Source organism: Dipodomys merriami, unplaced genomic scaffold (genome assembly GCF_024711535.1).
Source record: "Dipodomys merriami isolate MVZ:Mamm:240054 unplaced genomic scaffold, mDipMer1.0.p SCAF_129, whole genome shotgun sequence".
In the NCBI taxonomy this organism is placed as follows: Eukaryota; Metazoa; Chordata; class Mammalia; order Rodentia; family Heteromyidae; genus Dipodomys; species Dipodomys merriami.
In genome coordinates, this window is record NW_027202593.1 from 2,243,554 (window position 1) to 2,263,144 (window position 19,591).

Here is a 19,591-nt window from a genome sequence, read left to right on the forward strand (position 1 = left end):
TATGCCCGGGACACAACGGTGGGCTCTTCCATCCTCCCCTCATCCCCGTCCTCACCTCGCTCCCCACACGTCTCCAGTTCCAGCCTCCGTATTCATTTTGTTAGACTGTAAGTTAGTTGTTCAGCAGAGCTCCACCATGTGAATTCTCTCCTGCATGCACCATGCTTCCGCTAATACATTTTCTCTTCATCCCTGCTTTTTGAAGATTTTAAAAATTAGCATCTATTATTCATACAGGAGGATTCTGTTTTGACATTTCTATATAATCACCCGAAGTATCCTAAACCAACTCACCCCTCCATCACTTCCTGCCCCTCACCCCTCCATCACCCTCACCCCTCCATCACTCCCTACCCCTCACCCCTCCATCACCCCTCACCCCTCCATCATCCCCCTTACCCCTCCATCATCCCTTACCCCTCCATCATCCCCTCACCCCTCCATCATCCCCCTTACCCCTCCATCATCCCCCTCACCCCTCCATCATCCCCCTCACCCCTCCATCATCCCCCTTACTCCTCCATCATCCCCTCACCCGTCCTTTACCCCCTCATCCCTCCATCACACCACTCACCCCTCCATTATCCCCTTATCCCCTTCATCATTCCCCTCACCCCTCCATCATCCCCTCACCCCTCCATCGCTCCCCTGGCCCCTGCTGGCCTCTGAGTCCATTCTGCCAGGCAGGCAATCTGTGGACACACTTCTCTCATGGAGCGTCTCCTTCCAGGAGGTCATTGCCGTTTGCTCGCCATCGCATGAGGAATAAAGTTGACAAAGGAATTGCTCCCTCAGCGCTGGCACCGAGTCCCAGTGGGCTTAAGAGGGTTGGGAAATTACTCTGAGTTCAGGGAGGTGGCGGCTGTGTGCGGGGCGGGGCTGCAGGAGCCCCTGGAGACCTCAGTCTTCACAGTCAGGGACCGCAGGCCCAGCCCAGAGCACTGTGCTTCACACAGGAGCTGCGAGGGTCAGCTCCTAACCGCGCTCCAGAAACCCCAAGCTTCCAGGTAGACTGTGAGTGTTTGACCTTCTGTATCTCGTTCTTAGGTTCTCCCTCCCCAGACACACACACACACACACACACACACACACACACACACACACACACACACACACACACACACACACACACACACACACACACACACACACACACACACACACACACACACACACACACACACACACACACACACGGACCTTTCTGGTTCTTAGGAATTTTCTTTTCCTGAAGTGGGCTTTAAAATCCATCCAGACTTGGAGTCAGCGTGGGCCAGGTGTGGAGTCAAGTGTGTTCTGACCCAGGAGGGAAGAGGAGCTCCCAGAGGCTGTGTTGCCCACACGCTGCAGGTGCGCTGGGCTTGCTCACACCTCAGAGGCTGGCGAGTTCTCTCCTGACTCTTCATCCTGCCTGGTTCTAGGACAGTGCTGTGTAACGTACTGTCTCCATCACCACCTTCAATGATAAGCCGTATTTTTAGACCATGGAGCCAGTGCTTGGAACATAGTAAAACTTCCTGAACTGGTACAGAGGCACGTATGTGCCCATGCACATGTGTGGCGTGGGAGACCGTAACACTCATGATACAAGATGTCAGCTAGTTGACTCTATAGAGTGATTTCATAAAAAAATGATTTGCAGATGACAGAGGTGCAACATTCAGCGAAAGCACTTATAGAACTAAGCTTCAGATACATTGATCAGAGACACAGAGTAAGAGACTCGTAGACTAAATCATTAGCATTTTTCATCTCGGTCAATTCGTCATGTGTCCTGGGATAGCAAGGGTATGTTCATAATGAGGATGATGCTTTTACTATTACGGTTTTTGTTGTTCACAGCTTATGAAGTTATGCCTATGAAACACACCACGTAAATGATCTTGACTAATATAGCTCATAGGCTACAAAGTCAGATTTCTATTCATTGCTCTGGTGTGTAAATATAATTTTATTCCTGTTATTTTTTCAGAGGGTGAAACAGGAGTTTGTTACTTACAGATAGCACAAGAACACCAAATGTAAACATGCTCAAAGAAAGCCAAGCCCTAGAAAAACATTTTTGACTCAAGAATATTTTTGAAAATGTCAATAAACTTTCTGGTCTTGATGTGGAAACCATTAGCCTTTGCAAAATATTTCCTCCAGAGGCCACATAAACTGACTCTGAAACAGGTGTTTTGTATTATCTGAGAGATTTACAGCAACCTTTCTAACAAGACAGGCTGGGGCTTGTTAAAAGACAGAAATAACGCCCTCAGCAGTAAAACGTTTTATAGTCAGACACTGGGGTGCAGATTTGGGAGTCTTGGAATCTTTTCAAAGTCAGGCTTTCTCACAGTGATGAGGAATGTGTCAGTGGTGACAGAGTTCGTCCTGCTGGGCATCCCGCACACGGAGGGCCTGGAAACCATACTCTTCCTCCTGTTCCTGGCCTTCTATGTCTTCACCCTGCTGGGAAACCTGCTCATCTTCCTGGCCATTGTCTCCTCCCCCCGGCTGCACACACCCATGTACTTCTTCCTGTGCAAGCTGTCTATTTTTGATATATTCTTCCCCTCGGTGAGCTCCCCCAAGATGCTCTTCTACCTTGTGGGGAACAGCCGAGTGATTTCCTACTCGGGGTGCGTGTCCCAGCTCTTCTTCTACCACTTCCTGGGCTGCACCGAGTGCTTCCTGTACACGGTGATGGCCTACGACCGCTTCGTGGCCATCTGCTTTCCTCTGCGCTACTCCACCATCATGAGCCACAGAGTGTGTGCCATCCTGGCGCTGGGCACCTCCTTCTGTGGCTGCATCCAGGCCATCTTTCTAACTGTGCTGACCTTCCAGCTGCCCTACTGCGGCCCCAACGAGGTGGACTATTACTTCTGCGACATCCCGGTGATGCTGAAGCTGGCCTGCGCAGACACCTCGTCCCTGGAGCTGGTGGGGTTGGTCAGCGTGGGCCTCATGCCCCTCAGCTGCTTCCTCCTCATCCTGGCCTCCTACAGCTGCATCGTGGGCTCCATCCTGCGCATCCGCTCTGCAGAGGGCCGGCGCCGGGCCTTCTCCACCTGCAGCGCCCACCTCACAGCTATCCTAATTTTCTACATGCCGGTGGTCCTCATCTACCTGCAGCCCATCCCCAATCCCTGGCTGAATGCAACCGTTCAGGTCCTGAATAACCTGGCCACCCCCATGCTGAATCCTTTGATTTACAGCCTCAGGAATAAAGAGGTGAAGTCCTCGCTGAGGAGGGTCCTGCATCGATTGGGCTTCCTTCCTGAGGAGTCATGAAGGCAGCGGTTCAATCCACGCACACGGCACAGCACAAAGGATCTCATAAGTATTTCTGAATTTGAGAAGCACGGGTATTTGTACTATCATCTCCATTCTGTAATACGAGGAGCTAAGATGCCAAGATGACTTTCTGACTCTACGGCCTGTGTGCTTATGGAACGCACACTGCAATGGGGGGGGGGGCGCACTTTTCTCAGTAAACAGAACCACCCAGACCTTCTGCTTGACAACCTTCAGTTTTGTCATCTTTCTTTTCACACATCCTTCTTCCTTTTCCTCTTCATCATGGTGATTTCTCATGGAGGTGGCCATGAAGGTCTCCTCCAAGGCCTGCCGTGACTTTATTCTTCTGGATTTTGATGCACATGTAAAAGAGATGTAATCCTATAGTTTCAAATAGTGTCATATGAACAGTGTTGAAACAAGAAAAGAACTCATTACCTTATGTAACTGTAATCCCTCTGTACATCACCTTTACAATAACAATTTTTTAAAAAGTTATATGAAAAAAAGGCCTTCTGTTGTCTGATTTCTGGCTAAGACCGACAGCAGGTCTTTCCTAGGTGAAGCAAAGGTAGGCATGTCCTTCACCACTGACCCAGCCATCTGTGGGCTTAGACTCGAAGCAGACGCTGGTGTGGAGCCTTGGCGGGTGAATGAGGAGAGGGTAGACAGAGGGCCACGAAGAGGGGCTACGTCAGGAGTCCAGGTTATGAGCCAGCACGTGTCTTACTCACTGATGGCAGTGCGGATCCTGTCCAATCCAGACTGTTGTTCTGTTGTGTTGTTGGCTTCTTTGTCTCCTGAACAGATTTGACTTTGCTTTTTGCATTTCTTGACTTCCCCCCCTCCTCTCTCTCTCTCTCTCTCTCTCTCTCTCTCTCTCTCTCTCTCTCTCTCTCTCTCTCTCTCTCTCTCTCTCTCTCTCTTGCTCTCATTCTCTGTGTTGCTGAAGTACGCTACGACTGACATTTCAGTCTGGTAGTTTTCAACTCATGAGACTTCTCCTTGGAACCAGCCCTTCAGGAACACTAGTGACATAAAACATTGTTTATGAGTAGTGTTTAAGTATGTGGTGAGCTTTACAATCAAATCTTTAGACTGCCCGCTCAGGCACTGACCTTCTGAGTCACTGGGGAACTCTGAGTACGGTCTTGTCAAAGGAGCGACCAGGACAAAGACCTTCCCTTACAGGGTCATTGTGAGGATCAAAGAATGTTATCCAGGCCCAGGGCTTAGCTTATTTATAAGCTAGCTAGCATGTTAGCTAATTAGTCCGGGTTTTCCAGAGATGAGCCCAACAGATACACATACAAAATGCCCTAGATTGACCCAGTTACATCCTAATTAAGCTACGGTAAGTTGAAGGTGTTGTCAGGTGACAGTCCATTTACTAGACCTAGCATACCTGTCACCGTCACTTGGCCACACAGTAGTAAACAGCTGGTCACACTGGTTGTCTATCCTGTGGATCTGGTGCAGATGATGGAGCTGAGGTTCTCCACCACTGCCCAACACTGCAAGATGGTGACACTGCATATAGTCCATGGAGGAAGAGGTCAAGGTTCAAAGTGGAAAGTACAATTTTTAGTGCACATACAGCATTCGTACCACTTGAAAGTAAAAAACTAAATAAATAAATCAAAAGTAAAACTATCATAAGTTGAAGACTTTGTGTCTGTCTCTGTGTGTGTATGTGTGTATATGTGTGTGAGTGTGTGTGTGTGTGTGTGTGTGTGAGTGTGTGTGTGTGTGTGTGTGTGTGAGTGTGTGTGTGTGTGTGTGTGTGTGAGTGTGTGTGTGTGTGTTATCAGAAACTGGTTAACAGATTTGGAGGCTAAGAAATGCCAAGATTTGGAGCTGGCCAGTGGAGCTGCTGGTGTAAATTCAGTGTAACTCTGCCTGACTGTGAAAGCCTGAGAAGCAGACAAGCCAGGGGTACACATTCTAGTCTAAGGGCGGGCTGTCCTGCTATCAGTCAGACCACTGAGTTCTTGTCCACTTAGCGTCTTTGTGCCAGGCCTTCCACTGATGGAGGGGGGGAGGGGAGCCGCCCACAGAGGCAGGGCAAGCTCTACTTTGTGTAGTGACTGAAACGTTACTGTCATTGTGCACACCTGCACAAATGCTCAGAGTAAGATTTGCCCAAGTATCTGGACATTCTGTTGCCAAACCAAGTTAACACATAAAAATGAACCAATAGAGCCAGTGTTGTATAGACTACAGCATTTGAATATATAATGCTTTCTGGGTTCACTTACATTCACACAGTAGAATTCTAGTCCTCAGTTCTCTTTAACATAAGGCTCATGAGCTGCTGAGCCCTAACACATGATAGAAGTATCATAATTACAGAGTTCATGTCAATTCAATGTGTATTTGGGCTTTAGCTACAAATAACAAATTGTAGGCAAAAATATAATGACAAGGTAAGAAAAATAGTACAGAACATGAGCCTGTTTTAAACTGACTGACATTCTCAGGAAACATCAGTAGTGACAACCTTCCTAACTTGTAATAACCACTGGACGTTAAGAACTTGTCAACAATAGCATAGTTATAAGATTAAAGGTCATATTCGATTGGAGAGGGTTTCAGTTAGATGCACAAACTCAGACTCAAATTATAACTGCAGATAGAAGAGGAAACAGTAAGGCTAACCACCAGGCCATCTTTGAGATACCAAGAGAATATAAAAGTTTTGTTGTGATCAGCTAAGATTTGTAGTATTTGACATGAGTTGAGTACTGTGTTTAGTCCTTTGTAGTTTCATCTACTTAACTCTCATAATAAGACTAGGAAGCGCAGACTAATTGATATTATCTCTATCTTACAGATGGGAAAATTGGATTAGGCAACTTGTTCAAAACTAATCACGTGGTCCTGCTATTCCCAAGCCCAATCATCATCATTTGTTGAAACTCAGCTAATAGTGCTTCTTTCTTAAATTAGATAATGGAAGGATCTTAATAAGAAACATATTTACAAAAATGCGAACCACTTACATCAACTTGCCATAGCTCCCACAGGGATTCACAGAGAAGAAAACTTTTCACATTAATTAATCTCAGTGGTATCACTCCTGCGAGATACCTCTCAAGCTCATTACAACTTTGAATTTTTTTCCCTCTCATTTTTGGTCCTTATTTGTGGGTTGTGTCAAGGGGCAGCGTCGGTTAATAAGACAGGGAAAATTGGCCTGAGCAATGCAAAAAAAAAAAAAAGTTTATTCAAGTGTTTATGCCTCATGGCTCTCTCTGCAATTGCAGCTCAGGGAAAGCTAACCATGAATGTGACCTCACAGGAGCCTGAGGCTCTGCCCGTTTGCCTGCTGTGGACAGCTTTACTGAAGTTGATTCTTCCTAAAACGCTCGTACTTCCCAGCCTCCCTATGTCTCTTCATATCCGAGCTAGTGATAAAAATCGCACTCACCAGTTACAATGCAATTGGTAGTGGTAATGGGGAATTACAAAGGTGGACACGGAGCCTTGGGAAGGCCTTGGCTCCCGCAGCTCTGTGCTGTGTGCAGGATGCGCTCACCGTGCAGCAATGCCACTGGCAGCTGGCGATCATATTTCAGGGTTCAGAAGTGGCTTTGCCCAGCACATGGCGAAGAACAAGAATTAAAACCCGAGCCACAGGGCCTGCGTGAGCAATTGGAGACTTGGTGAATTTCAGGATGGAATGCAGAAGGCTTAACTTACCAACCATGACGACCCTCATGGTTTGAATGAACCGGAGACTTGCTGGTTCTTTCCATCAGCCACAAGGCTGAGACATGCGATATCCCACACCCAGCTCTCCTGTTCTGAATCCCTGGCTACATGCAGTTTATACTCCTAGGTATTTTCATGGCACAAAGGAATATATAATTTAAATATATGAAAAGATGCGCATATGCTCATACTGGCTTATGCATAATATAATCGCTGAGAATAACAATTATTTGAACAAGACACAATATATTGGACTCTATTGTTCTAGCAAAACACAGTAGAAATCCTTTAGGGTGCAAAATGAATGAAAAATCTATGCCAAAGCAGAGTAATGGCTGTGGCTCAAATGGTAGACACCTAGCTTTGAGGAAAAAAAGCTCAGGGGACAATGCCTGAATTTTAACCCTAGGTGCTGAATTTTAGTCCCAGGACCACAAAAAAAGGGGGTGGGCTCAGAGCAATAAATGCTTATGTCCTTTTAGATGTAAGTAGATAGGGATGTATAGGATTGTCAATGTCATGTAAAGCAATTATTTTATGTGCAATGAATCAACAGGGCAAGCAATATTCATAAAAAAACACAGAAAGAAATAAGAAAAAAGTATAGTTCTGTCAAGGAAATGTATTTAAATCTATTAATCTTATGTGTTCTGGAACAAGATTCTGCAGCAATTTGGAGCTTATCTACCACATAGATTGAAGCTTTCCAGGGAGAGGCACTGGGCACTTCTGTGGATCTTTGCTTACCACTTCCATCTTTAATTCTCCCCTCTCACTCCAGCCCAGGAGCCTGGGCATAGTTGAACGGTGTTAGCTATTTGCAGTATCAAGCTGCCCATCTCCTGGTAGATGATATCTTTGCACAGCTGGCCCTCAGCCACTGCCAACTTTGTTATTTATAGAACTATGCCAAGCCACTTGGAATCCAACTGTGGTCAAACTCAAGAAACACATTTAGGTCAGATCACCCCAAAAGCCAGCAGAAGTACAATGGAAATTATTCCTTATTCCTAGTTCTTAATCAGTATAAAAGAAACTTTGAGCTTAGAACTAGAACTCTGAAATGACCACTGTAAATAGTTCCTAACTATAATTTCATTGCAATTAAATTAATATAATTAATGCAATTTATATTGATATAAATTAAGGTACAAAATTTGGAGTCTGGATCCCAGATCTAAGTAGATTCTATCTATTTTAATTAACTTGTTGCATTAATTGAGCAAATGTTTCATGCTATCTAACAAAGAATTTCAGAGAATAAAAAATGAACCAGAAAGAACTATTAATTATGAAACAAATTATGCATCACCCATCACAAAATGAACGTAGTTAAAATATAAAATGGGTCAAATAAGAGAAGCAAGTTCTACCTGTAAATGTTGAGACAGGCCTAGTGTAGCAGACATTTAAATAAAGTTTTATCAGTTGAGGGGATATGAAAGTAGTGGAAAACTTAGAAGAATAAAAAAATTGAGGAATTAGGGACAAAAAAAAAAAAAGAATCCATGAGAGGCTAAGGCACAAGAGTGACAAGAAAACAAGAAAAATGCCAACAGTTTTCTTTTCCCAATTTGATTTTGTTTATAAGAATAGCATATTTGTTAGATATGGTGCAGCTCTTTATTATAAAATACATATACTCTGTTCAGCTGTGCACCAAGCAATGGTGCTTCCAATACTGGACCACGAATGCAAGGTGCTCTCTTAAGATCATTACAGAACTGGAGAGGTCCTGATGCTCAGTTGCTTTGTAGCCCTTTCAACATGAGAGAGACACATGCGCTCACGTGTTTGTGGTAATGTGGGTATAAACAAACCTACTACACTTCCAGTTATCTGTAAGAACAGCTCAGCATGAGGTACTGGGTTGTAGCAGTGGATCCTTAGGTGACTGGTTTGTGTATTCACTATACCACAGAGGTTTATTTTGTTTGTTTGCTTTGTTTCATTTTTTGTATTATGAAAGTACTGGGGCTTGAACTCAGGGTTTGGGCATTGTTCCTTAGCTTTTCCCCCTCAAGGCTGGTGCTCTATCACTTGAACCACAATTCCACTTCCAATCTTTTGGTGGTATTTGGAGATAAGAGTCTCATGGACTTTCTTGCCCAGGCTGGCATAGGACTGCAATCTTCAGATCTCAGCCTCCTGAGTAACTAGGATTACAGGTGCATGTTACTGCATTTGGTTTTATGCTATAGATTTTATTGTTATATTCAGGGGGTGCTTCTGCCTATGAAATAAGAAGGTTTAATTTAAAACTATATTGTTAGGGGCTGGGAAGGTGGCTCAGTGGTAGAATGCTTGCCTCATATGCATGAGGCCCTGGGTTCGATTCCTCAGCACCACATAAGCAGAAAGAGGTGGAAGTAGCGCTGTGGCTCAAGTGGTCGAGTGCTAGCCTTGATAAAGAGCTGAGGGACAGCGCCCAGGCCCAGAGTTCAGAACCCCCGACCGACAAAAACAAAAAACAAAAAACTATATTGTTAAATCAATAGCAGCTTTATCATCTCATGTGTACTCTGTTTTTAAATTATATCAAGAGGTCTCATGGAGGAACTGATGTAAACCATGCAGGTAATTTGTATAAACATATGCCGTGGTACTCTTGACACAATGACAAAATCACCTAATGACACATTTCTCAGGGCCTGTCCTCACTGATAAGTGAGACATCACGCTTTTATTACATGATAGGACTTTATGGAATCTGTATGACGCTCAGCATGGGGAAGGATGTAGTAGGTTTGTACACCGCTGGTTTCACCCAGGCTGAGGACATAGGCTCTGCTGTCAAGACCCAAAGAGAAGGAAAGTCAGGCTTAGGGGGGTCCTTCGCTGGCCCTGCCTGTGCTCTCCTTGGGCTCTGCATTCGGTTGCCTTGGAGACCCGTCTCCTAGGACCCGTGAGTCAGCCACAGACCAGACCGAGTTCACAGGGTCTCGTGAAATGAGATTGTGAGCAGCAAGGCCAGTGAAAATGCGGCTGAGGAATAAAAACACATCGATCAAATAATTTCCAAAGTCCATCAAACATAACAAGGGCGATTATTTTTGATGCATATTTTACCTCTAACCGTCACATGATGAGGTCCTGCAGGTTCTGTTTGTTGCCGGGTCTGGGAGCGGAGCACACCAGGAGTCTAGTTTCTTTGTTCTATAACTTATCAAATAGTATCTCTTATACATTTTTTTTGCAAACATGAATAAATAAGGTCATGCTTTGTTACTTTCATTCAGAGTTTTATGAATCACAAGTTATTGCTTTTCCAAAATGAAGCTAAGTGTGATAAAGTTCCTGTGCAAGCCAATACCCAGAGGCTTGGAGTCAGGGCCTCAGACGGCCGAAGGGGTAAGCTGCAAGAAGACGCAGCGTTCCTCTTAAAACATGCTCCCAACTCCAACTCGTAACGGCCACAGATAATCAGATAGAGGCGCTGTGTGTTTTGAGTGGGAAGTCTCAGAATCGGCAGGATGAGGTGGATGCTCACGCTCATGAGGCTCATGACACCGGAAGGTGCCGGAAACCTCAGCCATCTGATCTCAGACCCGGTGACTGTATCCCCGAGACTCTTTATAGGATCTTACCCCAGCAGTCAGTGGTCAGGATCCTCACTTCCTCATTCTTCTCTGTTATCTGGCTGAAACAACTCCTTCCAGCATCTTCCAAATAAATAATGATAAAGGTTCTTTCCTCCTGAATCCCATCACACGATCTCATGCTGTTTGCTGTCCACTTTTCTCATCCTCTGTCCTTCTCTGTATCCTTGGTTGCTCTGCAGATTGTTGATTATTTCCATGCCTAGGTCATCCCAAATGTCATCCAATTATATGATTTTTAAAAAGAGGCCAGCAACACATCTGTATGGTTATACAAGGGACTGATTTAAAGGAATATCATCTAAGTCTACTTTTCCTTTATTGGCAGGCCCTCCCTCATCACTGTGAGACTACAGCCTTTAATCCAAAAGCTCACATGAGCAAGGACAGAAGTAAGGAGCAGAATGGAATAATGAGCAAAAGAGATCAGTTACACTATCAGAAAGCAAATCTGATTCGGTACCGTGCATTTCCTGATTCAGGACAGAGAGATCTCAACAACACTGTGTGCTCCGGTTCTAATCATGATCACGGGGATATTTTCTGACATGCCCTCTTGAGGGTATTTGTGCTTTGTGAAACTCTTCAATATTGACCAGTTGGTTTCATTTAGAAGCCTGTGAGGTTGGTGAAGTTGCAGTAGATATGAACAGCGATCTGCTCTCGGGTCCACATATTAAAGAGATACACTCACAAATAACTTGGGACTTTGCATAGGTTATGCTCAGAGACTAATATTTTACCATCAGTGTCCAGTCTATCAGAGAAATGGGTATACACAGTGATCTTCCATTAAGGGACCTATGGATTCTGGTTAAAACTTAACTATAATCTGAGTAAATGTGTCCACTTATCAAACAGTTGCATCCTGTTCACGGCTTTCTCTATCCAACATTTAGACTTACTTGAATACTTTTTAAAAACTGGAGTTGGAGGCGTGGCTTCATTGGCAGAGAGCTAGCCAGAAAGCAAAAGCAGCTGCAGGTACTGAGTTCAAGTGCCAGTCCTGAACCTAAAAAAAAAAAAGAAAAATTATTATTAATATCCTTAAGTAGTTGTACAAAGGGGTTTCTTTTAGACGTTTTGGCATACCTATCTTATTAGTATTATTTTGAGCTGTCTTGAGCAAAATGCTTCACATGGAAGCATGTTCTGCTAGAGTCGAGTCTAGCAATCAAGAGAGGCAATTTGAGTGGCTTAGAAAAGATGTACACTGAGGTCTGGTGTAGGGGCAGCCACAGATAAATATATTTATCTTTTATTAAAGTTCAAACCATCAACAATGAAAAAAAGTACACTATAAAATAATAATATGAAGCCACAATATTTGGTTACAGTTCAACCTAAAAATCTACATGTAGCTGCTTCATTTTTGGTTTCGCATTTTGGCCCCTACTTCATTGTTATGAAATATATTTATCTTTTAAGTTTACTTAAAGAAAACTTGCAGAGGGGCTGGGAAGGTGGCTCAGTGGTAGAGTGCTTGTCTTGCATGCCTGAGGCCCTGGGTTCGATTCCTCAGCACCACGTAAGCAAAAAGAAAAAAGCCAGAAGTGGTGCTGTGGCTCAAGTGGTAGAGCGCTAGCCTTGAGCTGAAGAGCCGAGGGACAGTGCCCAGGCCCAGAGTTCAGGCCCCATGACTGGACCCCCCCACCCCCAAAAAAAGAAAACTTGCAGATTTTCAATGGAAATTTTGTCTTGTTCTGCAAAAATCCATTTGGAGGAAGACGTCTGTTGTTATAGCAACATGTGGAGCTTGTCAGGACAACACACTCAGGGAGAGATTTCCAGTGTTGTAAAACAGAACCTCAACTACTTCCAGGGACTGTAATTTACTGATGGGAAATCAGTGGACCAGGGGCTTGAAGAAGGCTCAGAGTGATGACAAACCAGCTAAAACATTCATGAGGATTTGCTGTTCAGAGAAGTGAACATTGTAGACCACTGGAAAAAGGCAATCTTTCAATGCTAAGAACAGAATATAAAAACCAACAAAGCCCAATAAGCCACTAGAGCCAAGTCTGATGTCCATCTTTATTTATCAGGTAAAGAAGAAAAGACAGAGCCAGGGGCATGCTCATGGTAAAGCAGTTTCCCAGCGAGCACAAAGCTTTGGGTTCAATCGTCCCCACACCATCAATGGCCCAAACCATTCAGTTGGTCTACAGCTGCCAGACGAAGTGCTTAGCCCTTCACCCTGGGGAGGGCATTTCACCTTCAAACCCAAAATGCACGAGACTACTTGCTACCACCTCTACCGTGCTGGATTACAGGTGTGTGGCACCTTGCCTGGCTTGCAATCCCTTTGTGGGTAACAGGTCTTAATAACAAGTAGCAGGCTGAAACAAGAGCATGACTGCAAAGGAAATGAGATGGCAAAGATTTTTCTAACTCAATTAAATAGCTGGCACATCCACACAGAGATTTATATGAAGGAACAAAATTGTAAAGGCACTCAACGTGGAAAGAAGCTGATGTTCTATTCCAACAAGACACAAGGAAGGTTTGGAGACCACTCCGAAACTCTGGTCAACCATTATAGCTATGTTGTCATTGGAGATAAAGATGGTACTGGTAACTAGTCCACACCTGCATTCAAGATGGTGGAAGGGAGCACCTCATTTTAGAGAACAGCAGTCCTCCACAATATTATACCAAGTTCGATTTGCAATTAGGCACAATTTGTAGTTAGGCATACAGAAATGGCAAGTATACAGGATGTGGTAGGTTTTAGGTAGCATATTTAAAACTGAGATTTATACTAAATTTGCAAGTCCTGGTTGTGAGGGTTGATTTATGTTTTGATTCCTAGCAACCCTAAGAGCCAGGGAATGTGGAATTTCCCTTTGATAGATGCGCCGGCAACAGGATCTACTCTCCTCGGTTTTGGAGCTTCGTGTTCCCGTAATGTGAGAGGAGGAAGCGGCACTGGGCATGGTCTGCAGGCAGCATGGAGCCAGGTCTCTTCCTCACTATAAAGGAATGCGAAATGCAAAAGGACAGCTGCATGCTGGCCACAGTGACCCCACGGGTGACCTGCAGCAAATGCTCACGCTCTCCGTGCAAGCCTTCAGCGCTGGAAACGAGCTTGAGTGGGAATGGCGAGTCCGCCTTACCTTCTTCTTGAGAATGAGCCCACAGGCTCTTCTCTGCCTCTCCAAATCACCCCTGGCTTCTGATCGCTCATTGCCATGTCCCAGTGGGAAGATGGCACCGGTGGTGGCCCTCTTCCCTTTAGCTTACATTTACAGCCATCCAGGCTCACCTGAGGGGCTACATCTGGTGTTAAGTCAGGAGCCCTAAGCCAGGTGTTCTGTTCAGACATACTGCATATATTCCAGCAGCCACTGTTGGCTTCCTAGTTGTCATGGCAATGTAGGTCAGTGACCATCTGACATCTTTAGTTTCCAAAGTTATCATAAGCAGAACCACACGACTGCGTCCAAACCCTTCTTGTGTTCCCTTGGGACAGAGCATTGGGTCACCGTCATGCTGTCATCTGTCATCCAGTCTCCACATTACTGGCTGCGCTCTGCAGATTGTGCTCTACCGCCCCCTGGTGGATGTAAAGACATTGCCGTTTCCAGGCCACAGACCTTGAAGTGAAGTACATTTGCCAAAATACTGTATCATAAAATGAAGTTTCAAGGGGAAACAAAGGAGGAGGTTACAATGCTTGATAAGAAATGTACTCATGATCTTGCTCATGTAATCGTAACCCCTCTGTACAGTATTTTCACAATAAAAAAGGAAAAAAATTGGAGTTTCTCAGTCCCTGGGGGGAGATGGTGACACATTTTATTTGTGTAGGATAATTTCTATACATGTGCTGTACATCTTAGGTTAAATGTACTCACATACACGTATTTCCTTGAGAGAGTTGACAGAATTATATTTATCTGCATATATCAAAACTTATGTATATATATCAAAACTTACCAAATAGTACACATTAAACATTTGGAGTTTATTGTGCATTACTTAAATCCCAAAAAGCTGAAAAATAAGAACAGACAAGAAAGGTTAAAAAAAGTTCATGTCTAAAGTATCCCACCTTTCAAGGTACAGAATAATTTCATTTACCGAAGCCCTGGCGCCTAACTTCACCTCTTATTCACCTCTCACTCATACTTCGTTCCACCAGAATGGCCCGCCTGCCCCAGCACACACTCCATATGCTGAGTGTACGCTCCGGCATACACCCGATTCCTCTTACCTGGAAGGACCACGTGTAGGAGTCACTGTGGTGGACCTCCCTCCCCTGCAGGGCCTTCAACAATTCTTCCGTGGACCATAGCATAGGTTCTGGCCCAGGTATTCACTGTCCCATGCACTTTCTTCTTTTCTAAGGTGTTGAAGTGTGATCTTGCGACTTTCATGAAGACATGGGCCTGTGACCTATCAGCACAGATCTCACCTTCCACTAAGCTGTCAGAATGCTCTAGATCTTTCTAGTTTGCAGTGATTTGGGGGATGCTGGTCATGTATGTTACTGAATAGCTCCAGTCTGGATGATGGGTTTGAACTTGGGTAGATTGAGGTTATGTTTCTTTAGAGGGAGACCACAGGAGCCCCATGACTCCCTAGTCAGGTCAAAGGTCAGGACATGCAGCCCTGCCCTGGAGGATGGGTGATGGTGCTCAGTGCACCAGAGAGAATACCCACGTAACTCTACAGAAATTGATGATAGTCGTTTCTTTATTTCTTTAGCATCCGCCTTGTAAAAAAAAAAACCCAGAAATGCTGACTTTTAAAAGTGGTGTATCATTGGACTTCATATTGCCTCTCATGTTTGCATGTTTTTAACATACAATCTAACAGGAAGGCATGCACAGGAGCAGCACTATTATCAGCCCTTGAGAACCAGTGGGGAAGTGTGAAGTTCTAATTGTTTTGGGAAAAGATTCTCCTGAGATTTCATTACTGCCCTCTGTTCCCACCTAGTCTCTCATCGCCTGTCCTGCGTAGAACGCCATCACATCAGCCTACGTGTGCAGAGGGGCGGGCAGAGGTGAGCACCCACTTCATGAGGGAGCAGGATGAGTGACCCAACTCCATGTCAGTTTTGCCTTCTGAGCAAAGGAGAGGAAAATACCCCTACGCGAAGTCCCAGGAAGACGGAGAAGTGAGCCTGAACCCTAGACTTTAAATCTCGGAATCCCTTGTCTCTCTCAGCACAAACAGAGATGAATGAGGTATGTACAACAAGTCCAGAGATGGAAAATACAGCAATCATCACCTGCAGAGATGAGGTGGGGGACAGTAAATGGGTGTAGAAATATTGGACAAGTCATTTCTGAAGGCACAGATAGTGCTTTTAGTTACAACACATTAGTGCATGGTTTAGAATTTAATAGACATAATATTAAGTATTGCAACATAGCCTATATGTTTCAGCACTAAGTGTGAGACTGACCGTGGGTATCTTGTGGATGTTATTATTTTACTACAAAATCAGTTTGCTTGACCTAGGAGAGAATACTAGAATGAAGGCAAAGTGCCCAGTGTACTCACTCAGATGATCCTGGAGTTGAATGTGGGGTTGAAGGGACTAGATACAAATAATGGTAGCTCTTCCTAAACAGGTCACAAATCAAGTTCTCTTTATATGAGAGACCATGCTGGCAGGATCTCAAGGTCTTTGATTGCTGAAATAAATAAGATTTAGGAGTAGCGAGAAGTGGACTAAAAGGCTTCAGTGACATTTCACATTTCATTACCATTCAGGACAATAAGTGCCTCATAAACGTTCTTCTTTCCTTACATACAATTATCAAAGGAAATGGCCCCAGGAAACCACTCCGCAGTGACTGAGTTCACCCTGGCGGGGCTAACGGAGAAGCCAGGGCTCTGGCTGCCCCTCTTTCTCCTCTTCCTGGGGATCTACGTGCTCACGGTGCTGGGGAACCTGGGCATGATCGCGCTGATCGCGCTCAGTTCTCACCTGCACAACCCCATGTACTATCTCCTCAGCAGTCTCTCCTTCATTGATGTGGGCCAGTCCACTGTCATCACCCCCAAAATGCTGGCGAGCTTTGTGACAGAGAACACCATCTCCTATCCTGAATGCATGGCTCAGCTCTACTTCTTGTGTGTTTTTGCAATAGCCGAGTGCCACATGCTGTCTGCCATGGCCTACGACCGCTACGTGGCCATCTGTAAGCCCTTGCTCTACAATGCCACCATGTCCCGTGGAGTCTGCTCCTGGATGGTGGCTGGTGTGTACAGCGTGGGGTTGATTGGTGCCACGGCCCACACAGTCTTCATGCTAAGACTGAATTTCTGCCAGGCAGATGTAATAAACCATTACTTCTGTGACCTTTTCCCATTACTGGAGCTCTCCTGCTCCAGCACGTTTGTCAATGAGGTAGTGGTCCTGTGCTTCAGTGCATTTAATATCATCGTCCCCAGCCTCACCATCCTGGGCTCCTACATCTTCATCATCGCCAGCATCCTCCGCATTCGCTCCACCCAGGGCAGGTCCAAGGCCTTCAGCACTTGCAGCTCCCACATCTCCGCTGTGGCTGTCTTCTTCGGCACTCTAGCCTTCATGTACCTGCAGCCATCCTCAGTCAGCTCCAGGAACCCAGGGAAGGTGTCCTCTGTGTTTTACACCATCATTATCCCCATGCTGAACCCCTTGATCTACAGCCTGAGGAACAAGGATGTCAAAATTGCTCTAAAGAAATTCCTGGGGAAAAAGTAGTTTTCTATAAAAAATTAGTATTTTGCTTTCATAATGAAAAAAAGTACGATTTCCAGAGGTTTGACGAGGACTCAGACTGAGATGCTTGATCAAGCACGGGCAGGTGCCTGCCATGCCTGGACTGCTGTGGACACAATGCCAAAGACAGGACTGAATTCCCAGCTTCAGACCCTGGGACGGCGTTTCCCTGGGAGGCCCGGAGTCAGCGGCGTGTGGGAAGCTGTCTCGCGTCTGAATGCCACTGACATGTTTCAAAGTAAACTGCGAGGTCGATGCTTTCTGTATGTTTGAACATCTCTTTCAAGGCCAGAGCTATTCACATTAAATGAGAATAAATACATTGGTTCAACATCATTTGATAGTCTTCGAAGTTTGTTTCCTGGCTTTCTTATGCATGTGTTAGCACACAAATCTAAAAGAATTTGTAAAATAATTGAAGGATTTGAGATATGCAAGAGGTGTGAGGAACTAAAAATTAGACAATAAGAGAGATGTGACTGGTGCAAAGACAGGAGGAGGGAGCTCACCTCCGCTTTGTCTCCAAATACAAAGATGTCTTCTCTGTTACTGTTTCTGCCAAGAAAGGCTCCTTGGTCCTAACAAGAACTGTCAGCTCCTTCACAACGGCTTTGTGCTTTCCACTTCATTTTAAGGTTTGAATCAACACAGGAGAACTATCTGTCTCCTGATGTTCCTGAGGTATTTTGTTAGGAAGTTCTTGCCTTTTACAATTTTAAAAGGTAGATTTTTGGGGGGCAATTTTCCACATGACTATTAATAAATAGATTGTTGTCTCTACTTTCTATTTTTTCCACTTGTGAATAATCACCTTAAGATGATTGCTTTAGTGTAGGTCCTAAAATGTTTTGAAATTTTAAATTGGTTGTTGATAAGCTCCCTAGAGCTCTAACTTTATCTCTCACGACCTCGCTTTCAACCCATAGTCCAGCAAGGATAGTGTTTTATGTTCAAAAAGGGAGAGCCCACAGGGAAAGGGAATTTCTGATCGTTTCTTGAGTGATAACGTTCTAGTAGGTTGTCATGGTCCTATCTGGTGGTGAATCAGTGTCTTATCACCTGTGGCTGGCCTGTGAAATTCCCATATGCTTTGGACATCACTTGTGTGAACACATGAAGCAATGCGTGCAGTAAACATACAGTGCGTATGGTTGTGTGGAGCAGCGAATCCCACGACGCGGCAATGATCCTGCCCCACCACACCCTCTCTTCATTGTGGTTGTGCCTCTGTTTTAACCTCCATCATGTCTTCCAAACTCCACAGATCTTCTCGATGTCAGCCCCGTGCGTTTCTTCCTCCATTCGCAGCACTCCAGGCTGTAATCATGTTCACTTCTGCTTCATCTCACAAAACACGCTCACGCACGCTCTCCTGTGTGCTTTACTACTGATCTATGCTTGAGAACGATAAATTGTCAAGTGCTTGATAAAAAAAAATCTTGCTTGCATATGTCTTTTTTTATTTTGTTTTCTTGTGCCAGTACCATGGCTTTGAAATCAGGGCCTTCTGCTCTCACTTGACTTTTCCACTCAAGGGTGGTGCTCTACCTCTTGATCCACAGCTCCACTTCTGGCTTTATTTTGCTAGCTCTTTTGGACATAGAGAGTCTCGTGGTTTATTCTGACTTCAAATTGCCACTCTCAGATCTCAGCCTCCTGAGTAAGTAGGGTTATATGCACCACTACCACATGTATATTTCAATTCTAAAATTTAATAATTGTTGATGATGAGCATTTCCATGCAGTTAAATTTTTATAGTATAGATATCCTTAAACTTTAAACAAAAAGGGCAGAATTTAGCTGTAGACACAATTTATACTAAAAAAAAATCCAAGCTTTAAGAAAAAGTAAAACCATTAGAAAATATATTAAGGACATTTTCATTACAAATATTATCTCAGTATCACTTTTAACTGATTTGCGTAACAAAATTATATTAGATGAAATATAATTTTACTCACTAGTAGTTTAATATGAAAATATCTATGTGGTATATGTTTTCATGTGTCCTCAGCATTTCCCTTTTAATTTTAGAAGGAAAAGTCCGCCCATTTCCCTCCATTTTTAGGAATTCCTCAGAGGTCTTAGAAAAATCTTTGAAGTAACAAGAGAGCTCAGTGAAATCTTTTTTCATTCAAGCCTCAAGTTAAATATACTTTTGGAATCAATTAAATACATGGAAACAAAATCTTTCAAATCTTACAAAGATTTCTGTCCCCATTTTTCTAGTCCCCCACCCTTTTGGGAAACCACCTTCATCATTTCCTT

The 19,591-nt window shown here is 44.3% G+C and overlaps 2 protein-coding genes across 2 annotated transcripts; both read left to right on the forward strand.

Moving 5' to 3' along the window:
• Positions 1–2,343: 2,343 nt before the first annotated feature.
• LOC138824426 (olfactory receptor 10D1B-like) lies at positions 2,344–3,279 on the forward strand. The gene has a single exon (XM_070018274.1). The coding sequence runs from the start codon at positions 2,344–2,346 to the stop codon at positions 3,277–3,279; it is 936 nt and encodes a 311-aa protein (XP_069874375.1).
• A 13,095-nt stretch (positions 3,280–16,374) lies between these two features.
• LOC138824407 (olfactory receptor 8G50-like) lies at positions 16,375–17,304 on the forward strand. Its single transcript, XM_070018252.1, has one exon. It carries the CDS (start codon positions 16,381–16,383, stop codon positions 17,302–17,304), a length of 924 nt encoding a protein of 307 aa, XP_069874353.1. The 5' UTR covers positions 16,375–16,380.
• Positions 17,305–19,591: the final 2,287 nt, after the last annotated feature.